This window comes from Gadus macrocephalus, chromosome 22 (assembly GCF_031168955.1).
Source record: "Gadus macrocephalus chromosome 22, ASM3116895v1".
Classification (NCBI taxonomy): domain Eukaryota; kingdom Metazoa; phylum Chordata; class Actinopteri; order Gadiformes; family Gadidae; genus Gadus; species Gadus macrocephalus.
In genome coordinates this window covers 13,343,226-13,369,592 of record NC_082403.1, presented here as the reverse complement: position 1 = coordinate 13,369,592, position 26,367 = coordinate 13,343,226, and the positions used below count along the sequence as shown (strand labels likewise).

At 49.2% G+C, this 26,367-nt stretch overlaps 1 protein-coding gene across 1 annotated transcript in view; it reads left to right on the top strand.

The window, feature by feature from the left end:
* Positions 1–25,070, top strand: part of znf704 (zinc finger protein 704) — a 49,592-nt gene extending 24,522 nt beyond the window's left edge. Inside the window, 8 exon segments of the mRNA XM_060042966.1 lie at positions 9,658–9,761; positions 11,667–11,866; positions 11,868–11,945; positions 15,063–15,163; positions 18,526–18,898; positions 19,563–19,691; positions 20,023–20,114; positions 21,056–25,070. Coding sequence (XP_059898949.1) covers positions 9,658–9,761; positions 11,667–11,866; positions 11,868–11,945; positions 15,063–15,163; positions 18,526–18,898; positions 19,563–19,691; positions 20,023–20,114; positions 21,056–21,170 — 1,192 coding nt within the window. The 3' untranslated portion in view covers positions 21,171–25,070.
* The last annotated feature ends 1,297 nt before the right edge of the window (positions 25,071–26,367 follow it).

Below are 26,367 nucleotides of genomic sequence, written 5' to 3'. Positions count from 1 at the left end.
AATGAGGAAGTGCTACCAAAGAGCTGTCATCCAATAGGAATCCTGCATGGAAATATATTTATTAATAAATAAGGCGACTTGTGTGCTCATGTGTTTCCTGGCCTCTTAGTGTGTGTGTGTGTGTGTGTGTGTGTGTGTGTGTGTGTGTGTGTGTGTGTGTGTGTGTGTGTGTGTGTGTGTGTGTGTGTGTGTGGGTGTGTGTCTGTGGGTTACTCATGCAGTAAATTGTGTGATCTATTCCCCATCCTAAAAGCACCTGCTAATTAAGTTCGCCACCTGCTAATGTGTGTGATTAGCGAGGATGGAGGCTCCTCCCACAGAGGACCGGTTATCGCACTAGTGGTGTCATCGTCTGTTGATCATCCATCCACAACTAGAGCTTATTAAGAGTAGGTAAATAGAGGCTACACACACTTTACGCTTTGTTATAGATTAATACATGAAGATCTGTAACTTCTTAACACACTGCTGTTAGCATGGGAATCGAACCTGTGGCAATGCTACTGCTGTTAGCATGTTTGGGAGTCGAACCCCTGACAGTGTTACTGCTGTCATCATGGGTGGGAATTGAACCCCTAACCCTGGCAGTGTTACTTCTGTTAACATGGGTGGGAATCAAACCTGTAACCCTGGCAGTGTTACTGCTGTCATCATGGATGGGAATCGAACCCCTAACCAACCCTGGCAGTGTTACTTCTGTTAACATGGGTGGGAATCGAACCCCTAACCCTGGCAGTGTTACTTCTGTTAACATGGGTGGGAATCAAACCCCTAACCCTGGCAGTGTTACTTCTGTTAACATGGGTGGGAATCAAACCTGTAACCCTGAGAGCGTTGCTGCTGTACGCATGGGTGGGATTCAAACCCCTGACGGCGTCGACCCCAAAGGTTGAGCCACACAGTACCAGAGTTAATTCAAAGGATATTTCCCATCCTCCTATAACTTCAGCCACATTATCCTACATGACACGCCAGAGTTTAATTTCAAGGACATATTTATTTCATGATGAAACTAATGTATACGCTCTGGTAGAATGTCTTTCTCCTGGTCTTGTTGCAGCGTTGGTTCCTGCTTTGATCCCCTGGATCTTGATCTTCTGGAAGTCAGCCACAGCCCGGGCAGACGTCCTCGTTAGGGCCTCTGATCAAAGGGAGTACGACCTGCCAATCATTCGCCACCGCTGCATCTTAATCCTCCTGCATTTATTCATGGAGGGCCCCGAGACAAACATTTTATTTCGCGAGCCCGGTTGAACGTGATGCGGTTTACTCGTTAAGACTCAACGTCGGTCCAGATACATGTCAACCAGGAGCCAAGGGTCAGGGGGAATCTCGCTCATAGTGGCCAAATGGTCGGCTCAGACACTTGGGGTTCAACCCGGCAACCTACGGCTGGCTGTGCGTCACCCTTGCGCCTTCTGCCCCAAATTATTAGTGGTTTCATTAAGCCTTTCTCCATTGGCACTTTTTTCGCAGTGCCGAGTCGAAACACGGCCAGCTGATATTAGCAGGTCAAACGCGCGGACCGTCCTGGGCTAGCCGCGTCTAGCCCAGGAGGAGTAGTGCCCCGCCTCCAAGTTGGTTTCCATGACGCCAGCCTGCTTGCTGAGGAGCTCAATATATTCCTCCAAGATGCCTCTCCACTTGTAGGAATGCAGACCTTTAAGAATACCATCAACTGAGCACACTTGTTTCTGAGACGCATGGCCATGCACGCAGAATCAGTCTAGAGCTTGATTAGTTATTATTCATTCGTGGCTGTAACTGTATGACTAATTATGAAGGATAATGAGGGTTTAGACCGATTTTCAATATTTGCTGGTAATACAAAATAGTTGCTGAAATAGGACCGATTTCTTTCAGATTTGCACGCCGCTGCGACCGCTTACGAACTCAGAGCCCGAGGGTCGCAGTTCGAGTTCAGTGTGAAGGCGGGGGCTTTGTTATACAGGAAGTCTAATCAATCAGTATTCCGAGTGCCGCGCAACACTTCAATAGGTCGTGACTCACGAGGGTGAGTGCTGTAAGGCGTGTTTGTTTGACTGATGGGGTTCAGCCATCTGTGAGCATGCACAGTGGCGTGTTGACACACAAGCCGAACTTGAGCATTTGCAGTTGTTGTTGTTGATTTCCAGAAAACCACGGTTGTATCTAATATGACCACCGAAACAGGAGGGGAGTCGCTGTACAGCGTCCTTAAATCTGGGGGTGCGGATGATGACGACGATGATGATGATGATGATGAGGATGACGAAGGTAGCGGTTCCATTGACAGATGCCCCTCCTCCTCCCCCTCCTCCTCCCAGAGGGACTCAGTTTCTTGGCACACACACGTTGCAGCTGCATCTGAGACAGAGACAGAGTGGTACCAGAGGAAGTCATGGTTCTTGAGTGGAGGGAAACTGACCTCCTCACCAGCACCACCAGCAGCAGCACCACCAGCACCCACCCGGCAGCTCCGGTTAAGAGCAGCCGGCTGAAGGGCCCAGGGCGTATGTTGTTATGACTACAGAGAGCCCACTTGGACCCTCGCGGGATGGGGCTTTGATTATGAGGTCTGTGTGGTGCACCTGTGTGTGTGTGTGTGTGTGTGTGTGTGTGTGTGTGTGTGTGTGTGTGTGTGTGTGTGTGTGTGTGTGTGTGTGTGTGTGTGTGTGTGTGTGTGTGTGTGTGTGTGTGTGTGTGTGTGTGTGTGTGTGTGTGTTAGGGGTGGGAGCAGTGTGACGGAGGGGAGAGTGTGTGTGATGATGGTGATCGGGGCTTGGTGGTGGCGGTATACTGTGTATGGGGGTGGCGGAGGAAGAGGGCGTGTGTTTGTGTGTGTGTGTGTGTTTGTGTGCGTGCACGTGTTTGTGAAAGTTTGGGTGAAAGGTTCCCAGAGCCCACATGCACACAGAGAGATCATGGTTCTTCGGCTCGCTGACGTTCGACGTCAACACACACGGCCTGGTGGTCACAGTTTCTGCAAAGGATGTGTGTCTAAAGAACACGCTCGTACTCCAGGAACACACTGACACACACTCAATCACTCATGCTCATGAGACGTTGAAGCAAGGTTTCACCAAAGACCTCTTCAATGGTAGCAAACATATAACCTGTCATTAGAAATACATAGCGATTATCACCCTACCGATGAACAGCGTAGAGAACCGTGAACGCTGTGAATCCACTGTGTCTGGTTTTATTGGAGTAGAAAAGACATGTGTGCACTTGGCTCCATTGTGCAATGCAAACAGCGATGGAGCCTTCGGACGGGAGCTTCACGGGAGGCAGTGGTGCTGCCATTTAACCTTATCATTTCAACTCTTTGGCCGTAAACTCACTAGCCCCGCCGCTGCGACTCCCCCGCTCATCCCCACGCCCCCCCCCCGTGATGAGGACGGAGATGATGTGTATCCTTGGCACATCAGATAATAAGCCACAGAATACATCACAGAGGCAATTCCCCTGTGATGTCATTGCTCCTAGTACATATCTACTTTAGTCGTCCACAACTGTTCAACAAAAACGTGTTAGGGCTTATATCCCTAAAGCGCGTCCTTTGTTTGAGTGTGTGTATATGTGTGTGTTTGTGTGCTCGGAGGTGTGCGTCCTCGCATAAAGACCGGTCCATCAAAAGCGGTGTCCTTCATGCATGTTAGCTCTGTGTCTTATGCAGATTACGTTTCTGCATTAACAGAAGTGTGTGTGTGTGTGTGTGTGTGTGTGTGTGTGTGTGTGTGTGTGTGTGTGTGTGTGTGTGTGTGTGTGTGTGTGTGTGTGTGTGTGTGTGTGTGTGTGTGTGTGTGTGTGTGTGTGTGTGTTGCTCCACCTTGTCTCCTAAATGCAGATTAGTGTTGAGTGCAGATAGTGCATTCATTTGCCTTTTGAAGTGTGCATAGATTTAAGGGTGGAGTGTGTGTTTGGGTGTGTGTGTGTGTGTGTGTGTGTGTGTGTGTGTGTGTGTGTGTGTGTGTGTGTGTGTCTGATATCAGATAAGGAGCCGAGAGGGGGAGAAGGGGCTGTCTGATTTATTGAATCCTATGGAGGAGGAAATGAGCGGCATAGCCCAGTGGCAGCAATAAAGCAGTAGACACCTCACACTGCATCAAAGAGAATAACACGCTCGAGCACACACACACACACACACACACACACACACACACACACACACACACACACACACACACACACACACACACACACACAGTCACAGGCAGCCACACACACACACAGTCACAGGCAGCCACACATACACACATACAGACACACACAGTCACAGACACACATACAGACAAACACAGTCACAGACAGCCACACGTACACAGGGCAGTCTTCCCGTCATATTCATATCACGAACAGCACAGCAACAGTATGACGGCAGTATGGTGGCTCAGGCAGTGTGTGTGAGCGTGTGTGGGTGTGTGTGTGTGTAGGGGGGGGGGGGGGGGGGGAGTGGCCACATTGAGGCTGAGGCAGGCCCAGGGGGAATTCCTCGGACCCGGGGCCCGGCCCATGCGTGCTCGCCGAGACCCTACTTCCACTCTCGTGCTTGTGCAAGGCTTCCATTGTCTCTCCTCTGCTCAAGGGAACAAAGGGTAAAGTCCCTGCCAGGTGTGTACCGCAGGCTGGGCCTGCCCTGGGCTCACACCCAGACAGGCTCCTACAAAGAAAGGTTATCGCAAGTGTGGTGAATAAAAGATGAATTCATCAAATTTGATGTACATTGACATATATGGGCTTCCTGGTTCGGGTGGTCGGCGGGCTGGAAGAGAAAGAGAGAGAGAGAGAGGGAAGGGGGATGTAGCGTGGGACACGAGGGGGGCATCGTACTCTACAGGGCTAGCTCACTAGCGGGTTGAGCCGACCGAGTCAATCACAGTCAAGGAGACACGCCATTTGAAATGTAAGCGGAATGGACCTCGCACACCTAGTCCGAGTTTTGACATTGCACCGCTTTCGAGATCCCTAAATTCGGATTCTGGAAAAATCGGACTTGGATATGCAAAGACCTTTAGCCTGTGGTGTGTGTGTGTGTGTGTGTGTGTGTGTGTGTGTGTGTGTGTGTGTGTGTGTGTGTGTGTGTGTGTGTGTGTGTGTGTGTGTGTGTGTGTGTGTGTGTGTGTGTGTGTGTGTGTGTGTGAGCTGCAGTGATTGCCCGGTTGACTCTGGATTAAGACCCTCCTCTCCTCATTAGCCGGCCTCAGAGGGAGGATGTTTACCCCCCCGGCCTTTTGCCAAACGTTGTCCTTTTGATAAGGAGCGATAAATGGTTCTGTTTTCCAAAGAGAAGCCAAAATTGGTTCCATCCCAAAAACATGTTTTCGTACTCAGAAGTTAATAGTAGTCAAGGGCTTAATGTACTTCTTTCTTCGAAAATATGTATGTCTGTATAAACACGGTTATACTCTCTTTCCCCTTTGACCTTTTGGGGGCCAAGTTGGAAGAGATGCAGCTCTATTGTGTGAGTGGAACAGCGACCAAAGCACTGCATTGCAGAGCAAATGTATATGACTAGGCCATCATCTGGACTGCAGTATATCACCGAAAATCATCTTTTGCATCCAAGTTTCAAACGGGCGGAACAAAGAAAGCCCTGCCCCATTTTCAGATATAGGGCACTCAGGCAGAATCCAGCTGCCAACAGAAGCCACAGAGGACTTCAGATCCTGTTAGATGAAGTGTTTCCCCGCTTATGTTGCTCAATTGTCACACCAGAGCAATATGCATATTACAGTACATAAATGTTAACGCAGTGGTGAATGATGAAGCATAACCACCAGGCATTAAGCTGGTAAAGGGAGACGATTTAAAGGCGTGTACAAGGAATGTACGCTAGGTTGGTATGGACTTTAAATGGACAATGGGCCAGATGCCTGATGCAATCTCCCTGCAATCTGGGTGGCAGGCAGCCACCTGAGATTCACACATATGTACAGAGACACACACACACACACACACTGACACACACACTGACACACACACACGCACGCACGCACGCACACACGCACACACATACATACCCACACAAAAACACACACACGCACACTGACACACACACACACACACACACACACACACACACACACACACACACACACACACACACACACACACACACACACACACACACACACACACACACACACACACACACACAATGCCCATACCCCTTTGTCCTCTTCCGCCTATTTAGCCATTTTTAAAATGGGTGGCTCTCTCATCTGTCTATAGAAGTGCAACAGATGTATTGGACATCTTCACACACACACACACACACACACACACACACACACACACACACACACACACACACACACACACACACATACACACACACACACACACACACTCCATGGCAGCCAGCCATTTCTTCCATGTAACTAATGGGACGTCCTGTTGAGGGAAGGGTGGTTGTTACTGTGCCTCTAGCTCCATCCCCCTGGAGGACTCCATCTGTGTGTTGGTTCTGTGTGTTTCTCACTGAGATTCGGACCATCCCCACTGCCTCCCAGTCTTTTATGTGGAGCTCTGCAGTGGGTGGGTGTGCTTGTTTTGTGTGTAAAACACACACACACACACACACACACACACACACACACACACACACACACACACACACACACACACACACACACACACACACACAGCAGATCTTATTTTGGGTGTTTTTTGAGCTTGTTGTTGTAGCCTCTCTAAACACAAAGGCTTGCTGTAAGGTGGCTCACAGAGATTGCTTTGTTTACGGGATGGATTGTATTTATATGTATGAATAAATGCAAGGCAATTAAGTTGAAATGATGAATGCGAGAAGGGTTTGATAGTCACTGTAGAGGCTGGGGTCTTCGCCTCCCTGGCAAAAGGTACAGAGTCTGATCCCAGATGTCCATAGCCTGGCTCCGCCCGCCTAAGTACTTCCGCTCAATTTGAATTTGCCACAGCGGCGCCCAATCAGCGAACAGAGGGCGTGTCTGAGAACAATGACGATAAAGTCGTGCGCCAGTTTGAGTTGTTGTTGTAGGTCGGTAGTTGATTTACAATGTGCAATTTTTCCCTGATAAATTAAATTCGACGAACAAAACCTGCAGCTGTCGTTGACGGACATTTTCGTGCAGACGCGCAACGTGTTTGGTTTGTGTACAACCTGCGCGTGATTCCCGGCGCATGACATACGTCACAACCAAACGTTAGCGATTGGTTATGGCAGATCCAGAGTGGCACTGGGCAGATCCAATCATTTTAAACTTCAACAGACACCCGCCTTCAAGTGAGTTAACGTTTGTCAATTGATTAGGTCCAGACTCTCTGTACAAATGAAATGAAATGAAGTGAAGTACGAGAGTCTGGTAGAACCAGGCTAAGATGTCCACAGTCTACATGTAGGTATCGTTTAGACTAATCATTTCTTCTACTTTTCAATACAGACACATCGACATCATCATAACTACAGCTCGCTAACACGCCAATTATAAAACCTGGCTCAATTTCGTTGTCAGTGTACAAAAAACACATGACAATTATACTATTTAAGCAGCTGCCTGTGAGTTAAAGAAACTACATTTTAATTTGTGCAAAACAATTCCAGCAGTTAGTTTCCCACACATTAAATGAAGCAACGCTTACAACTTGGCGATGACCACAAGGCAAAGCATCTGTTGGAATCACAAGTGTCTTTATAGCCGTGAGATGCATTCAGCCGCTCTCTCGGCTGAATTCAGCGGTGAATTCATATCATTTGGCTTTGTTTCAACTCATCCCTTATAGTAAACAAGCATTCTTTTCCCTCTAGTCTTCAATAAAAGGCTGTGTGTTGATCACGGCACATCCTCCACCACGCCTTGGGCCTCATCACTGGAAACTGCTTTTATAGCCGGCAAGAGAATTAGGACGGCCAAATGAGCTCCCTCTCTCTCTCTCTCTCTCTCTCTCTCTCTCTCTCTCTCTCTCTCTCTCTCTCTCTCTCGCTCTCGCTCTCGCTCTCGCTCGCTCTCTCTCTATCTTTTTCTCTATCTCTTTAGATACACACACACACACACACTGGACATATGAAACACTTTTTTTATTAACTTGGCAATGGCAATACATTAAACATTGGCTTAATGTTGTTCGCCACATATATCATCTTCAATTGAACATTAAACACATGCGTGGGCACACACAGACAGGCAAACGCACACGCACACACACCTTAAGCTTGTGTTAATTATCCAGCATTAATAAGCACTTGGACTGAAACTAAGCTTGATAAGACCACTAACGACAAAGGAGATGTGGCTCTCCCTCGCTCTCGTTCTCGCTTTTCTCTCTCCCTCTCTCTCTCTCTCTCCCTCTCTCTCTCTCTCTCTCCCTCTCTCTCTCTCTCTCTTTGTCTTTGTCTTTGTCTCTGTCTCTGTCTCTGTCTCTGTCTCTCTCGCTCTCTCTCTCTCTCTCTCTCTCTCTCTCTCTCTCTCTCTCTCTCTCTCTCTCTCTCTCTCTCTCTCTCTCTCTCTCTCTCTCTCTGTCTCTCTCTGTCTGTTTTCTAATGCCACCTATAAATCACATAGTAATTATTACTTCATTAGCGTGTTTTCCTCTGATTCACTACAACCATATTTCAAAAACACACCTTGATGGAACCGGTTATTATCAGCTTGTCACTGTTGCCATGGCGGCGACTCTTTTACCCCAGGCCCCCTCCAAGCTAACCAGGTGGTCGATTTATGGTAAAGCAGGGAGGGGGGGGGGGGGGGGTGAAGGTGTATGTTGGAGTATCACCATATCCAGGACATATATGAGACACTATGCTAATGTATGAATCTCTGTTTGCCCTTGGTTCGTTTATTTGTCTCTCTCCGCAAACAAAACGGCACTATGCTGGACTATCCATATGGATGGTCAACTGAGGAGGCAGTACACTTTATACCAAGTATCTCTCAGAACTATCCAGTTCCCAGCCATCATCAAGGTGTCATTTCACCTCTATCTTAATCCTTTTATTTTAAACTCACCACCTGTGTGTGTGTGTGTCGGTGTGTGTGTCTGTGTCTGTGATTCTGTGTGTCTGTGTATGTGCATGTGTATGCATGAATTTGTGTGTGTGTGTGTTTAAGTATTGACATGTGTAGGCGTGGGTGTGGTGACTAAGGCCAAGCTGGTCTCGTGTCTCAAGGGGAGACTGGTCATCCTAATACAATACAATCAGTTCCTCCTACACACACAGAGGCACTCTGCTTGGCGATGGCACGCACACATACACAAACACAATGCCACACACCCCCCCTGCATAGCATATACACCAACGCACGGCAGCATACCCACTGCTTGTTATGACCGAAGCGGGCATCAGGCGCAGGTATGGAGAGGGTCCGTCCCCGGGGGGATCACAGGGACCCATTAAGTCGCCCGGTTCACGCTGTGTGTTCACAGCCCAGCAGTCAATACAGACGGCCGGCCGTGTTGCAATGTTTTGCGTCCTGCTGTGTTTTGTTGTGCATGTGCCGCGTCCGTGATCTAATCGACCGCCTCGTTGATGTCCCGCCATGTATCTCTTTACCCTACCCCTGTAATTACACATTCAAAATGTCAAAATCCTCTTTCAAATGTGGCCTGTGGGTGAGCAGGGCTCGGACCGGGGGATGGTGGAACAAGCCAGTTGACCTGGGTTCTCTCTCTTCTTCTTCGGTGGTGTTGTGTGAGCAGGCGCTCAGAGGAGGAGGTGGACATGGACAAGGTGACGGCTGCCATGGTGCTGACCAGCCTCTCCACCAGCCCATTGGTCAGGAGCCCGCCCGTCAAAGTCGGCGGTGAGTACCCCACGACCCACTTCCCCATGTCCCGCCCACCACATAAAGGATCTGATCACATTCCGCTTCCCTACCCAAAAAAAAAACTGCAGAACACGCGCATCTATCTATCTCGCTTTTTTACGGATGAAATGGCTGAAAGGCAACTTTTCTTCGGCCTCGTTTACTATTCAGCCTTCCGTGTCCGACCGTCAAACAGACAAAGAATCATGGAAACAAGCATGGATTTGGAACAAATCGTTTGCTTTCAAAAATAGCTAACAGCCCCCACCACGTAGGCAGCGGGAGGGGCCTGGTCCCATGTAGATCTGTAATGGCATTACATTGTTCTCCTCCATGGCTGTCATGGGGTCATCGCACTCGGTTGAGTGTACATGTTGATAAATCGCTGCCTCCTGCCGTGCTTCCCCCCCCCCCCCCCGACCCCACACGGGATTGGTTCCGGTGTTGGGAGGAGGGCCACCTGGGGTGGCCCTCCTCCCAACACCGGAACCAATCCATTGCACTGGGCAGAGGTCCAAACCGCTGCCGTCAAACGCAATCTCGGGGAAACCGCCCGGTAACTCCGCGCAACTCCCCCCCCCCCCCCCCCCCCTCGTGAAATCAGACGCCGCTGATGCACAGACACGCAGCTCTGCCATTCAAGGCGTGTCTGTGTGTGTCTGTGTGCGTCTTTGTCTGTGTGTGTCTGTGTCTGTGTGTGTCTGTGTGTGGGCGTCGTAGCCCACACACAGAAGAAGCGCTATATGTTTTCCCATTGCTTCATGCCCACATGATGCAATAATGTGTGTGGGATGTCATGTGCCGTATACTACATGCAACATGTACATGCGTACCAAAATACGTATTTATTTTGAGTATGTTCCAATTGTCAACATAATCTGGATCATGCTGCACCTCAACATGTTTATTTCTATACCTGCAGCTTTGTTATAGATTTGTTTTTACTGCACCAAGAAACCGGATTATTGTCGGTTTTTGAATCTGTATCATCTTCTGCTCTCGATACAAGCAACTTTGGTTTTGGCCTTTTTGTCTGGATGGAGATCAAAGCATAATGCTTGAAGGTTCAAACGGAAAGTTCACTTGTTTCTTTCAACAATTCTAACAAGAAAATTAAATGCAGTTTGAAGGCTCTCTGCAAATTCCTCCCTCAATTATTTATTCAACACAAAACGAACACACCTCGCACACATTTAATTGTCTTTGTCGCTCTCGTTTCTCATTATGTCTCTTTGGCGCGTGTGCCATTTGTGCAAACAAACACACACATGCACACACATACACAGACACATATCATGACAAATACAATCATACACAACAGCTCACATTCCTTTTCTCTACCTTTTAGAAAATCCATTTCTCTTTGCGTGGAGAAAGGAAACCTTTGATCCACATAGAAAACAGTACACTTTCAAAGACAACCCGATGGAATACAAGACTAGAAGGTGTCCTATTCTATTTTGTGGCACAGTCAGTGGTGTTGGCGGGTTTCCCTTTTGTGTGAAGGGTAAATAGAGCTGTCAGCCCTGAATAGTGTCTTGCTTTTCCATCAAACATGGATCAGCCTCCCAGGCCTTCAATAGCGCCGTGTTGTCTGCAAACATGAACATGGAAACTTTGTGCTTGGTCTAATAACTGTCTTTACTTTTTATTCTGTCATCTTTCACCCTTTCTTGCTCCTTCCTCCTCATAACTCCTTCTCCTACTATGCCCCTGTCCATTCCTCCTCCCCCTCTTCCTCCTTCTCTCCTCTCATCTTCTCCTCTACTCCTCTTCCTCCTCCACTCCTCTTCTTCCTCCTCCCCATCTCCTTTCTCCTCCTCTCTCCTCTATCCTTCTCCACCCTTCCCCTTTCCTCTCCCCTCCCCCCCCCCCTCCTCTGCTCCCCCCCCCCTCCTCCAGAGGCCCTGGTGGGCTCCTGGAAGGACCCAGGCTCCGCAGGGCCCCTGGCCCCGTCCAGCTACAGCTCGTCGGGGGGCTACTGGAGCTGGTCGGCCCCCAGCGACCAGTCCAACCCCTCCACGCCGTCGCCGCCCCTCTCCGCCGACAGCTGCAAGCCCTTCAGGGTGCCCAGCCTGGGGAACGGCGGCGGGGGGGGCCCCGGGGCCCGAGGACCCCAGTCTGGACGACCAGGACGGCAGCAGCCTGCTGTTTGACGAGCCCATCCCACGCAAGCGCAAGGTGAGAGAGAGAGAGAGAGAGAGAGAGAGAGAGAGAGAGAGAGAGAGAGAGAGAGAGAGAGAGAGAGAGAGAGAGAGAGAGAGAGAGAGAGAGAGAAGGCGAGAGAGAGAGAGAGAGAGAGGATGGATACAGATAGATACAGATAGATAGATGGTTCTTTCAGGAAATTGCACTCTAAGCAGCAGCAGCAAACAGCATGTTACAAATAGAATCAGTGTTTAAAACAAGTAACAAGGTGCAAAAAGAACAAAATGCTAAAAGCTAAAGATACATATAAAATAATAATATCCAAGAAGATATGCAAGGCGATATTTACCTGATCAAACAGTGAATAAAAAGAAAGGAAATTGGAGGAGACGTACGGCAGTGGTTGGCCGCCTTCAGTTTGTTCCCCTTAGTGAGTCAGGGGGAACTAGGGGGGGCCTTTCGGAGAGATGAGTGGTTCGGAAAGGACATCAGCAACTGTTTGAAGCAACATGAAAACAAGCGCGCCATGGTGTTTGGACCGAGAAAGGCTTCCTCATCTTTTAGAACTGTTGTGGAGCTCCAGACCCTGTTATCCACTTATTGTGGCGACCCCAATGCGGACGAGTTGCCTCTCTCCCCCAGTGACGGAGGCTCTGCCGGTGATGTCCGCCGGATAGAGGGGGTTGATTGCTTCTACATTTGGGCAGCACGGTAACCCACGACGCACGCTCACCCGTCCGTCTACAAACCACACCGCCAGCCTCGGGCTCCGTCCATCACTCCTCTCCAAGTCGGCCCCTGTCCTTACTACTGAAGGCTTAGTTATGCTGCCACGTTGACAAGGGGGGTTGACAGACCCCTCTCACGTCCTTGCGGACCCTCCTTGTGTCCACCCGCCATGGACGGACTTGTGCGTCCCCAAAAGTTGTAACCTTCCGTCGAGGCGACGCAGCAGCGAGGGTGATTGGTTCGCTCACTACAACCTGAGGCAGTTTCACGACTGCGTCGGAGCGTCGGCGCGGTCATCGCGTCGCCGTGGAACCCTCACTGAGCCCTGAGGCTCTTCCCTTTCCTTACCTCCGTCTCGTCTTCCCTCCAGGTCCCTGCGCGTCTCGCTTCATTCCGCCCTTCGTATCCTCTTCGTTCACTCCTCTCCTCCGCCCTTCTACCCACCTTGACTCCTCTCCCCTTGCTCCCCACGTCCTCCCGTGACGCGTTTGGCCCTTCATAATTACTTTTCAGCCTGCGCTGATGTCCGCTGTGCATTGGCGCTTAATGATGTTAATACGGACGCCCGGCGGACCGACCAAGCGGGGGAGGGAGGGGAGGGAAGGGGAGGGGAGGTAACTCTCCTTTATAGCCAACAAGAGAATTAGGACCAACAAATGAGCTCTCTCTCTCTCTCTCTCTCTCGCTCTCTCGCTCTCTCGCTCTCTCGCTCTCTCTCTCTCTCTCTCTCACTCTCTCTCTTGCCCTCTCTCATTTGCTCTCTCTCTCTTTTGCCCCCTCTCTCTCTCTCTCTCTCTCTCTCTCTTTTCCTGGGGAAATCGATACAGACCCCCCCCCTGGCGGGAGAGATGCATTAATTTGTGGCTTATCGCGGCTGTGTGAAGCATGGAGGAGCAGACAGAGAGGAGTGTGGGGGTGGGGGAGAGAGAGAGGAGCTAGGAGGTCGGGGAGATGGAATGGATCCAGGCAACAGGGAAGGGAGTGGAGGAGGAGGAGGAGGAGGGTATGAGCTGAAGGAGGGGTGAAGGGATGGTTGGGGGACAAAGCAAAGAGGAGCCTTCATGGGAAACAGGTTTTACACTTGCGGATATGAAATTACTGGCACGCACATGCACAGGTACACACACACACACACACACACACACACAAACACACACACACACGCACACAGGCATAGTTACAGGCACAGGCATACACTGACACACTTGCACACAGGGAGAAACACATAGAAAAAAGCATGCACACACACACACACACACACACACACACACACACACACACACACACACACACACACACACACAGCAGGTTTCACATGGAAATGCTCCACTAACCCCCGTCTTGTGCGCCCGTCTTTTCTTGGTAAGACAAAGACGGGCCAGTGCTCCCCATTCAATTAATTGCACAATTCTTCTCCAAAGAGCGTAACACACACACACCCACACACACACACACACACACACAGACTTAACAATGCACGGGGGGACAGAGAGATGATTGTTGTGTGTGCGCACAGGTCTGGGCAGAAGGGCTGGGGAGAGGGGGGAGGCGGTGGATAAAAAAAACATCCAAATTAAATAGCGCGCCTCCACAATGGCTTGACAGACAGGCTCGTAACAGCAGTTTTCTAAAAGGCCCTCTGAGCCGAGGGCTTTGGAGCCGTCTCAGCACGGCCAGACCTCTGAGGAGGCCGGGACAGAATCACCCAAACAATGGCCGTCTCCTCCGCGGCCCCGGAGAAACACCGAATCACAGTTGGCCCGATGGAAGACACAAAAGTTGCACTCGCTGAAGACCACTGTCGAGTGCATGTATCTTGGCCCCATCATCCTCCTCCTCCTCCTCCTCCTCCTCCTCCCTCGGTTCTGATGATAGATGACGAGGGAGAGAGGGATGCGACCTTCGTCAGGCTTCACCGGCTCTGAAAAATTGTTAAATGGCGGCTCGCTTTCACTGAGGGGGGAGTACCGTCGGGAGGAGGATGCTGAGGAATGACTGTTGGACACTCGTTATGTTACACGGGCTCACGAGCGAGAGTTAATAAGGGCTCCCGGTGAGTTCACTCCGAGCCCCGAGGTACTCTGAGGAGTTTGACGAGGTGAATTTTAAGTGTGTTGCGTTAGCGAATCAGAGGCGACATGAAACTTGTTTTGGGGTATTCTCTCAAATTGGTCTGCTCTCAAATGGGGTTGGTAGTTTCTGGTTGGTTTGAACCCGGATAGTGTGAATGTGTTAAATGACCTCAAATATACTGTGAGACACAATCGGACGAGTGGCTCTAATCGCTCTCCCTCAAGGAATTTTATATCGTTTCTCGAAACAAAATCTTTGATAAAATATCAATGATGAGCCTTGAATTCTAATGTGTGAGGCATTTAAAGGAACATGGTGATGAACTCTGAACTCTGTTTTTCTTCCCAGAACTCCATGAAGGTCATGTTCAAGTGTCTCTGGAAGAACTGTGGAAAGGTGTTGAGCACTGCAGCGGGCATCCAGAGACACATACGCACTGTGCACCTGGGGTGAGAGACACACACACACACACACACACACACACACACACACACACACACACACACACACACACACACACACACACACACACACACACACACACACACACACACACACACACACACACACACACACACACACACACACACACACACAACAACTCAGACAGACAGACAGACTTATACAGACATAAACAGGTGCACTGTCCACCTAGGTTAAGAGTTACACGCGCATGCACGCACCCACACACACATACACCCACACACACATACACATTCACTGTCCACCTGAAGTGAGCGATACTTACACACACACACAGGCACACGCACACACACGTACACACAAATACACACTAATGCCTAGTTCCCCCCCGAGCACTGCAGTGGGGTGTGGCTCGCTGCGGCTCGGAGCTGGACCGCTCGGCTACGCTAAATCGGGCTTGCGCTTCGCGTAATGCGCACACACATACGCACTGTCCAAATGGGTTGAGAGATGCACGCGCGCGCGCGCACACACACACACACACACGTACACAGACACTGTCCACCTTTGCTAAGAGATCAACACACACATACACACACACACACACACACACACACACACACACACACACACACACAGACATGCACACAGACACATGCACATTAACAACATGAACAAACAGACACACACACTGTCATCCTGGGGTAAGAGATGAAATTACAGACGCACACAAACACACACACGCCCACACACTCAACCTGGGGGAAAAGATTAACTCGCGCACACACACAGTACCCCCCCCCCCCGCTGCCCCTTGCCCTCCCCATCAACCTGTCCCACTTCTAATCAGAGGCTGTCAAAGCAAGGGATTAACGCCGGGGAAGATTATCGTCACGGCAACACTTGCTCTGGGCATGCGGGTGGGGCTGGAGGTTTGTGTGTGTGTGTGTGGGTGGTGTGTGTGTGTGTATGGCCGGCTGGGGGTTGATGGGGCGACCCAAAGGGATGAGTGAGCTGCACCGATGCTATCGTAGCGCAAGCGCCACGCATACTAGAGGCGCTCCCCAGGCCTCCATGTCCATCCAGCAGTGGTTGGATCCACGGGGGTGTAGCACACGAGGACAACACAGCCTGGTACTATCTCATAGAGAAGGGGACTCAGCCTGGACCCGATTGGCCGCAGACAGGGACCCTCAACCCGCGCTGGTCCCGGGGCTCGGATCCCCGGCGTCAGGTCCTGAACCCGGTGGAGACCTGTGATTCATACTGACATTCAATTACAGCACGCCTGCTCCTCTCCGTGCACGCACGCTCAGTCACACGCACGCACGCACGCACGCACACATACACATGTTCACACACACACACACACACACACACACACACAAATACTCACACACACACCCGCATACTCACACACACACACACACACACCCATGCGCCCGTGGCGGTCTGATAAGCGGGCTGACAGTGATGTGGAGCAACACCGACACGAGGTGCCTTAAAAAACGGGCTTGACGTAATGGAGCAGATCCTGAGGCCCCGCCCCCGACCTAGTCCAGGTCCTCTGAGGTCCCGCCCCCTACCTAGTCCAGGTCCTCTGAGGTCCCGCCACCTAGCAAGTCCAGGTCCTCTGAGGTCACGCCCCCTACCTAGTCCAGGTCCTCTGAGGCCCCGCCCCCTACCTAGTCCAGGCCCTCTGAGGCCCCGCCCCCCACCTAGTCCAGTGCCGTGTTCCAATATCCATACTATCCGTACTTACTAGCCTAAGTTTGAGTACGTAGGGCGTTCCGATTCAGATCGGGCGAAAATAAGTGTACTGAAAGGACCCGGACGGTGTACTCAAAACAGTCAAATCGCGAAGTGTGTTGCGATGTACACTTTTCGTACTCAACGGCAGCCATCTTAGCTACATAGCGGACGAGGGCGGAGCCAGACTGAGCCAAAGTCAGCGCATTTTCTCCATAGCCTGCATTAATAGAGTCATTTTGTAGTTTTTATAGATTTTATAGCTTTTTATAGCTGCTAGGCGTAAAGAGTTCACCGTTCAAAGCGGGATGTTTGTTGCGGGGGAGGAGCCGCGGAGGCAGTCGTGATCGTAATTTCCGGTCAGTGCACCACGGAGTACTCGATTTGGAACAGCACTCACATCTGAAAATCAACGCACTTAGTGAGTGCGGAGAGTTTACTTTGTTTAAGTGTACTCATAATAATAATAATAATAATACATTTAATTTAGAGGCGCCTTTCAAGACACCCAAGGTCACCTTACAGAGCATATAGTCATCATTCAAAACTATGTAAAACAGACTAGGAATAAAAGGAAAACAGAGGTTAAACATGAAGAATAATAATAATTAATAACACTCAAAGACGCCTAAAGTGAAGGGGGGACCTCACTAACCACCACCAATATGTAGCACCCACTTGGGTGATGCACGGCAGCCAATCGGTGCCAGAACGCTCACTACACACCAGCTTGAGGTGGAGAGTTAGGGATGAGGTGGAGAGTGAGTGAAAAGAACATATTTAAACACTATCGACCATATTTAAACACTGTCGATCACATTTAAACAATATCGACCACATGTAAACCCTATCGCCCACATTTAAACACTATCACCCACATTTAAACACTATGGACCACACGTAAACCCTATCGACCACATTTAAACACTATCGCCCACATTTAAACACTATCGCCCACATTTAAACACTATGGACCACATTTAAACACTATGGACCACATTTAAACACTATGGACCACATGTAAACCCTATCGACCACATGTAAACCCTATCGACCATATATAAACACTATCGACCACATTTAAACATGTAAACCCTATCGACCACAATTAAACACTATCGACCACAATTAAACACTATCGACCACATTTAAACATGTAAACCCTATCGACCACATTTAAACACTATCGACCACATCCAAACACCATCGACCACATTTAAACACTCTCGCCCACACCTACACACTATCGACCACATTTAAACACTATCGACCACATGTAAACACTAGCGACCACACTCAAACACTATCGACCACATGTAAACACTAGCGACCACATTTAAACATGTAAACCCTATCAACCACATTTCATGGAAGCATGGATATCGGAACACGGCACTGGTCTCCTTAATCAATGTACAACAGCTTGTAGGGTCCTGACTGGGTTGTATCAAGGCCCTCAGACACCCAGGATGACCCTAACCCCAACCTCCACTGCAGCCCCTCCTGTTATCCTGGGCTCCACGTTGGCCTTACTATATACCTGATTCCTATATCTGTATCTTTGATATCCCCTCCCACACGCACTGACCTTCATCCTCCCCTCCCTCCTCCCCCCTCCCCCCCCTGCTCTTGTCGCCAGGCGGAACTGCGACTCGGACTGGAGCGACGGCGAGGAGGACTTCTACTACACGGAGATCAAGCTGAACACGGACGAGGGCCTGGGCGGCCCCTCCCCCGCCACGCCCTCCGTCCTCTCCCCTCCGCTGCCCCCTCACCCCCACCCTCCTCCCCTCTCTCACCCCCACCTCCCCGCCGCCGGCCCCGCCCAGCCCGGCGGCGGCGACGCCCACCGCTCCCCCGCGCAGAACAGCATCGGCATCTCCGTCGCCAAGGACAACCACGGCGGCGTCTGCAACGGCCGGCTCGGAGGGGGAGGGGGGGGCGGGGCCACGCCCCTGAGTCGCTCGGCGCCCAGCGCGCTCTACCTCATACACGCCGACCACGCCTACCAGGTGGGGGGGGGGGGGGGGTGTGTGTGTGTGTGTGTGTGTGTGTGTGTGTGTGTGTGTGTGTGTGTGTGTGTGTGTGTGTGTGTGTGTGTGTGTGTGTGTGTGTGTGTGTGTGTGTGAGTTTAAATACTACTACTAGTACTACTAATGCTACTGTTGAGGAAGATGATGGTTCGAGGGATTTGTAATGCTTCTCAGAGTTTGATGTATAGCTTGAACACAAAGGCAAACAGGCGTCCTGTTATTCTGTTATTCTTAGTCTTTGTTCTTCTGCACCCAACGGTCATCATTTAACCACTAACCCAACCCCGCAGGAACTGAGCTAAAGTGACGCTCTTAAAACTCCTCTTTTAACTGCCCAGTCAGTCCTGCTTACCTTGTTTGTAACCCCCCCCCCACACACACACACACACACACACACACACACACACACACACACACACACACACACACACACACACACACACACACACACACACACACACACGTATGCCCTCTCTATATATTTTGTTCTTAAATGGACCCCACAGCATCAGTAAGTAGTGAATTGAGTTCATCTATGCATTGAGCTGCGTCTCTCTACCACCGCCGGGGCCACTGAGCCTCCACTGTGGGTGATTGATCCAGAGTTGTCTGACTGGCTCCTCCCTCCCCCCCGGGCCCCCAGGCCACCGCTCCGGTCTCCATCCCCTCGGCCGACAGCGGCGGTGGGGGTCCGGCCGCAGGCAGCTTCACCCCCACCAACAGCTTCAGCATCTCCTGGCAGTCCCCGCCCGTCACCTTCACCGGGAACACGGTGAGCGCTCTGCCCGCTCAGCCCCGGGCGGGACTCGCGCCTTAAGGAAATTATATTAAATCTGAATATATTTTTAAGCTTGTGCTAAATGAATAAGTACCGTAGTTGGCCTGAATAGTGCAAACAGTTCATATAAATCTTTTAAGAGCTAAGGTACACTAAGGTAGAATGCCTGCTTCAATCGCGAAACTAAAAGTCCATAACAAATATACGGAAAGCCAAATTATTATCCAAGTTGAATGCACTACTGAACTCTTCGCTGTACATCCTCCCAACCCGTCTCCCCTCCTCCTCCCTCTCTCCTGGCTCATGGCCGGTGTTTACTCCTCAGGTGTCCCCCTGTAAGAGCCAGAGCTTCAGTGAGCAGCGTCCGCAGACCACCGCCGTGCTGTCCTCCCCGCCCAGAGCCACGGCCGCCGTCAGGTACTGAGGCCGCGCCCCCACGCTAACCGTTAAGGCGCCCCACTTGATGTTTTAGATTATCTGGTTAGCGATCCACAAGCCCCTCCTTAGCCCCCTTCGGCGCCAATGCTACAGTCATGGGAGCGCACACTGCTTGCTGGGAAGAGCTTATCTTGTTAGCAAGGTGACAGAGCCCCCTTCCAAATGGGCTTATGCTAAAGTCATGCTAGCTCACGCCACTTGTTTTGGTTTGACCTTGTGAGCACTGGTCCCGTGTAGCTCTGTCTATCCAGTATTCATTCAACGTAATGGGATCGCTTTGGAATATACATTTGTCTGAGTATTCTCCGGGTATTTGGTGAACAACATTGACCTTCTTGAAGGCTTCTATGAATTAATGATGAAATTCTGTTTATTACAAAAGCCTATTTTGTTAGAAAGTACCGTTTGAAATTGACTCTTGAGATGTATTGTTTGTAATAGCCCCCTAGTTTCCATAAGCCTAGTAAGCCTTAAAAAGAAACATAGCTGCTGTCATTGTTCAGTTTCCAATGCAGAGGACAAAGCCTGTGGTCCATGGTCTCACAATGGAGGAAATACAACCCAGTGTTAGTGTTACTCTCTGTCGTAGTTTAGGGATTATATTTTGGATTTTACTACTTGCCTTGTTCTACGTTAACTCATTCTTGGATAGCTAATCGGCACTCCAGTTGATATTTTTTCAAAAACCAGAAAAACTACAAAACATTGGGTGGGGTTCCTCATATGTCGCTCTGATGCTTGGCAAAATGTAAATGTGCAGCGATAGGCTTTGGTTGTCGGTCATGATGTCACTCAACATTTGCTGTGCTATTCTCTCTCTCTCTCTCTCTCTCTCTCTCTCTCTCTCTCTCTCTCTCCCTCCCTCCCTCCCTCCCTCCCTCCCTCCCTCCCTCCCTCCCTCCCTCCCTCCCTCCCTCCAGCCGGAAGGTGCGTGGTGAGGGTAAGAAGTGTCGGAAGGTGTACGGGATGGAGAACCGAGACATGTGGTGCACAGCCTGCCGATGGAAAAAAGCCTGCCAGAGATTCACCGACTGAGGCTCCGCCGTGCCCACCCCAGAACCAACTCACCCCGCCCCCACGACGCCCCCGACCCCCGGGGCTTTGGCCTCTTGGGAATGGGCTGGGGGGGAAGAAGTGTGAAGACCAACATTCTGCATGCTCATCATCCCTCGACATTTGTGTCAATATCTGGCTTCGCCCCCTTAAGCCCCCGCCCACTGCTACTCTGCACCAATCCCGTGGTTGAAGAAACCAAAGGGGCAGCCGGGTCCACCAATAGCATTCCCCGTCCAGGTTGCCCCGGTGCTTTATGCCCGTCCTTCCTGACCTTCCTTCCTTCCTTCCTTCCTTTCTTCCTTCCTTCCTTCCTCCCTACCTTCCTTCCGTCCTTCTTTCCTTCCCCGGACTTCGGGGAAAACCCACGTGCAGCTAAACAGGGGAAGAAAAAGAACCGAATTGACGCATATCTGCGGTTTTATATTGTTTTTGGAGTTTTGTGCTGTATCTTTCTATGTAACTCTCCCATCTGTTCTTCAATGGAAAGTATACAAAGTGAACTTCAGAAGTAGTTACGAAACCTTTTGGTCCATAGAACTCAAGAAGGCAAGTGAGGTCTTGGCTTGAGTTTTGTTTTGTCCGAGGTGGTGGTGAAGGAGGAGAGGCTTCCCTCTTCTCGCCTCCTCATGTCCCACTCTTTATAGTGGGCCATTTCTAACCCCCCGCCCCTTTTGCAGCATCTGTGGCCCAGCACAGGACGGTGTGGGTCACAGGATGGAGGGCCGGGGGGCAAGGTGTAGTCATAGACCCAGCCGGAGGCCACAGGACATACCATAATGAATGATCAACGCAAAAGACTCCACATACAAACGCAAAATATTACATTTACAGTCAGGGAAGGCAGATGGTACAGACCGCAGCAGACTACATGCGGACACAACCGGTACTATTTTATATCTCTCTCACTTTTCTAACTGAATTTGTTTGTCTTTTTTTTGCATCAGGAATGTGAATTTAAAAGACAGCAAAAAAAATAATCTGCAAGAAAAACTGGTCAATACAGCACCACTCACATCTGAACCGTTTCTCACATGTCACACAAAAACAACACGTCACAACCAAAATGTACTCTCTGTTCTTGGTATCCTTTAATAAGTCTGTGTACCATGGTGTTCTATTGTTTTTTCTTTTGTTATTTCGGCTGTGTCCAATTAGTCAGCTCCCCCGGAGGGGGCCGCGGGAGAGGCTCATAACCAAAAGTAAGGCACTTGCGCTGTCTGTGTGTTTGTGCGTGTGTTTGTGTGTGTGTGTGCGTGTGCCTGTGTGTGTGTGTGTGTGTGTGTGTGTGTGTGCGTGTGCCTGTGTGTGTGTGTGCGTGTGCGTGTGCGTGTGCGTGTGTGTGTGTGTGTGTGTGTGTGTGTGTGTGTGTGTGTGTGTGTGTGTGTGTGTGTGCGTGTGCGTGTGTGTGATGGAGCACTCGGTACTTCTAGAGAGTTGATAACCTCGTTACTCCCATCATGCCCTGGATATCGTGATCACCAAGCTAGTAGAGGAACTCAGACATTAAGGAAGCCAAACATAAAATGCACTCTGTTTTAAGAACAGTGGCTCTTTGACAAGCTCTAACTCACATTGTTAACAGACTTAAAGTGTCATGCAATGGTGAAATGGTCAAAACAAGCTTTTATCACTGGTCTCCATGTCGGCAAAAACATTTTTTCAAGGCAATCTCCATTGTGATTTCAAAATGGAGTGATCTTGACGAGCATCCGCAGCACGTTCAGTACCGTAGGAATAAGCATAATGAATCATGCTGCTTGAAATATTGTCCAACCTTTCCCTGGGAATCTATGAAAAAACATAGAATCATACCAAAATATGAACTGACCTCAGTGTATTTACTGACCTGAGATGATGTCCTTTTCTCCGCCGAGCTTTGATTTTGTGACATGCTCATAATGTTGTGAAACGGTTGGAAATGTAGTATACAATACAAAGAGAAATCTTATCAACGTCTGATAATGGTTCTACTATATACTATATACTATACTGGTTAAACATGGATTTGTTTATCCAACCTTTTCTCTCAAATTCATGAATTTTTGCACAATTTCTAGCACATCTAAATCAAAATAGGTCGCCCAAGAAGCCAACACCAGCCATTAAACTCGAGGGGCTTAGCCTCCTCAAACCATCGCTTCCCTCCTCACACCGGCAACGCTTTCTGTGTTCACTGTTTATCTTTTATTTCAATAGAGATATGTCAAGCTAGTATTTTCTCAAAATCTCTTGTCTGCCACACATTGAACCGAGAACTTCTCGTACTTGAGAGTTCAGTGGAGGTTTACTCTCACAGCGGAGAATTGGAGAAGCCTAAAAGTCCTCTCTTCATCTGTTATGTTGTGTTTTCTTCCATGTCGTTACTCTATTTTGAAATATTTGTGAATATTTCAAAATGATCTTGCCATTATGTGAACGTATTGTTGCTTAAGAAGATTAAGACAAATATATATATATACTTTGAGAAAGAAAAATAGTATAAAATACAACTTTGGACTTGAAGGTAAATCCGAAAAGAGGCATGTTTTTTTTCTTCTTTTTTTTTTAACCCTTACATACCTACCTACATGTATATATATATATGTTTTGTTTAATTTTCATGTTCTCCTGAAAAGGAGATTTCCTGGCAGTTTCTATTTCCAACAGAGGAATGGTCACACACACACACCCCTAAACACACGCACGCAAACACAAACACACACACACACAACCACAGGGACATTCATGCAAAAAGACACGTATCTGAAACAATGTTTGGCCAAAACCTTTATCTTATTCCTCCCAAATCCCTCCTCACCAAGCCACACAGTCCCATTAGCAATTTACTTGACTGACAGCTCAGTGTGTGTGTGTCCATGTGCATTGTGTGTGTGTGCATCAAGGAGCCCCAGGGCTGGCTGGCCGCCCCTCTCCCCCCCCCCCCCCACCCAAGGCACCAGTGTTTCAGTGTGGGCCCTGCAGTCGTCGTCTCCCCGGGGACTCTCCGGCCGGTGGGGTTGAACTGGTCGAGAGGCACCAGGGGGCCGTCCTAGAACGTTCTCCTGCTGCGGTCCAAACCGCTTGACCGGGGGACGAGAACATGTTGATGTGCCGTGCGGGACGGAGAGAATCCAAACGCCCCCTCATTTTCGGTTCGCTCGAGCTCGCAGAGTTCACCCACCACAAGCGATGTTTTGCGTGGATAATGCGGCATCCCTTTACGCTTTCCCCTCTCTGATTTCACCTCTCTGATTTCACCTTGGTTCAGTTCATTTCTTGTTGTTCCATTGCATCCAGCCGCGAGGCTCTTGTTTAACATTCCTGACGGTGCTTCATGGGTTGTGTTTATAAATGACTTGTCTTCCACCATACAGAACCTGTTGAGTCCAGTGTAAAGGCCCCGTGCTGGTCGGACAAGATATACGTATAAGGCCATGGGTATTGTAAAAACCGGACAGCGTATCGGTAGAATGAAGTTCTGAAATGTTTCTCTAGTCGGCTCTGTATTTGATTTGACAACTCAAATGAATGATGAAGTGACGGTCAGCCTTAGTGGCCTCTCCCAGGTACCAGGCGGGGTCTTTGCTTCTGGACTGGTGCCTGCTTCTGTATTGGTTCTGTTCCCTTTCCAATGAATCAATGACCTGAGCAATGAGGCATTTTCAAGGCTCTTTTATTTTTGTATTTTAACCTATTCCATTTCATAATCAGCTTATAATGGTGCTTCTAAAAGTCTCTACGAAACATTGTGTTTCTGTTTTTTTTGTTTGTTTGTTTCACACAGAGTTCCACTTCTATGTCTCCCATGCATGCTGGTGATCACACTTGCAGCATACTCCATTTTGTACCCGCTGTTACTCTGTAGAACATGAAAATAAAAACACCATACGCTTACGTCTACCCAGTGTCCAGACAACCACTTTAGTCGACCCTCAAACACTAAACTTATTTTTTTCACTCTTTCCTTTCACTGCAGCGATTCTTTAGCTTGATTTATTCGTTTAATTTCCAGATGAATAGCTTTCATCGTTCCTCCTCCTACTTAAATTTCAGGATTTATTGTTGGCTGCAAGAACAAAACAAAAGGCCAACATTTATATTTACACGTTCAGTTAAATATTGTTGTACCTTTTCTACTTAACTTATGTGCATGCTATGAATAAGAATGAAATATTCGAGGGGGACAAGTGAAATATCAAGCCTTCAATTATTCACATGCGGTGGATATAGCTGCAGGTGGGGGCCAACAATGAAATTAATTATGGAGGAACAGGAAAAAAAACTTTCCTGTTCTACTCAAACACAACTTGGATACCTGCCAACAGCAACTAGTCTATAACTAGAGAATAGTCAGAGCGTTAGTCAATGCCATATGCTGTAAACACTACAGTTGGCACAAACTCATCCAACCATACGTTCAAGGCATCCCCTGAATATATTTAACTGTCAAAAAAACCCATAAAGAATGAATTGATGAGGCTGGCACACCGACTGAACCATATGCTGACTATCATCCGAAGTCCCCATGAAGGCCTGACTTATTAAAGCCAGCCCACTAGGGAGGCCTTCGCTAGACTAACTCAACCCCAAACTACTCCAAACCATCGTTGTGTCTCGGGTGAGAGGGATGTGTCTCGGGTGAGTTTTAATACCCGTCTATCGGCCCCTTTAAAGATGCTAAACCGTAGACTCCAGATTTCTAATAAGATTAAAAATAAAAAGCGTTTTTTGCTACTCAATAATATAAGAGGTCAAAGTCATCAATTGTGAGTACCGCACACGTGTGTGTGTGTGTGTGTGTGTGTGTGCGTGTGTCTGTGTGTGTGTGTGTGTGTGTGTGTGCATTGTGTGGCCTCACAGATAACGTCTTGCAGTGACTGCCCAAACACCAGTTGACAAGTTGACAGTTCTCATACCGCCATCTCCGCTCAGATTATTTTCCTTCTTCATATTTCATATCACCAGGGGTTGAGACTTCTGGGTGTGTTCTGGCAGCACACAGTCCGAGTCTAAAGCAATATAAGCTATAACCCAGAGACAATATCTGCGGATGTCACCATATTGTCATGATATGTCAGACATGTGTAAAAACTCAAAATGGCATAATAAAGGCTCCTTGTCCATCAAGATGGGCTCCCGTGGCTCCAAAAGGGACTTAATAAGTTAGCCCCTTCTGGTTTGGGAGGGGTGGTGATGT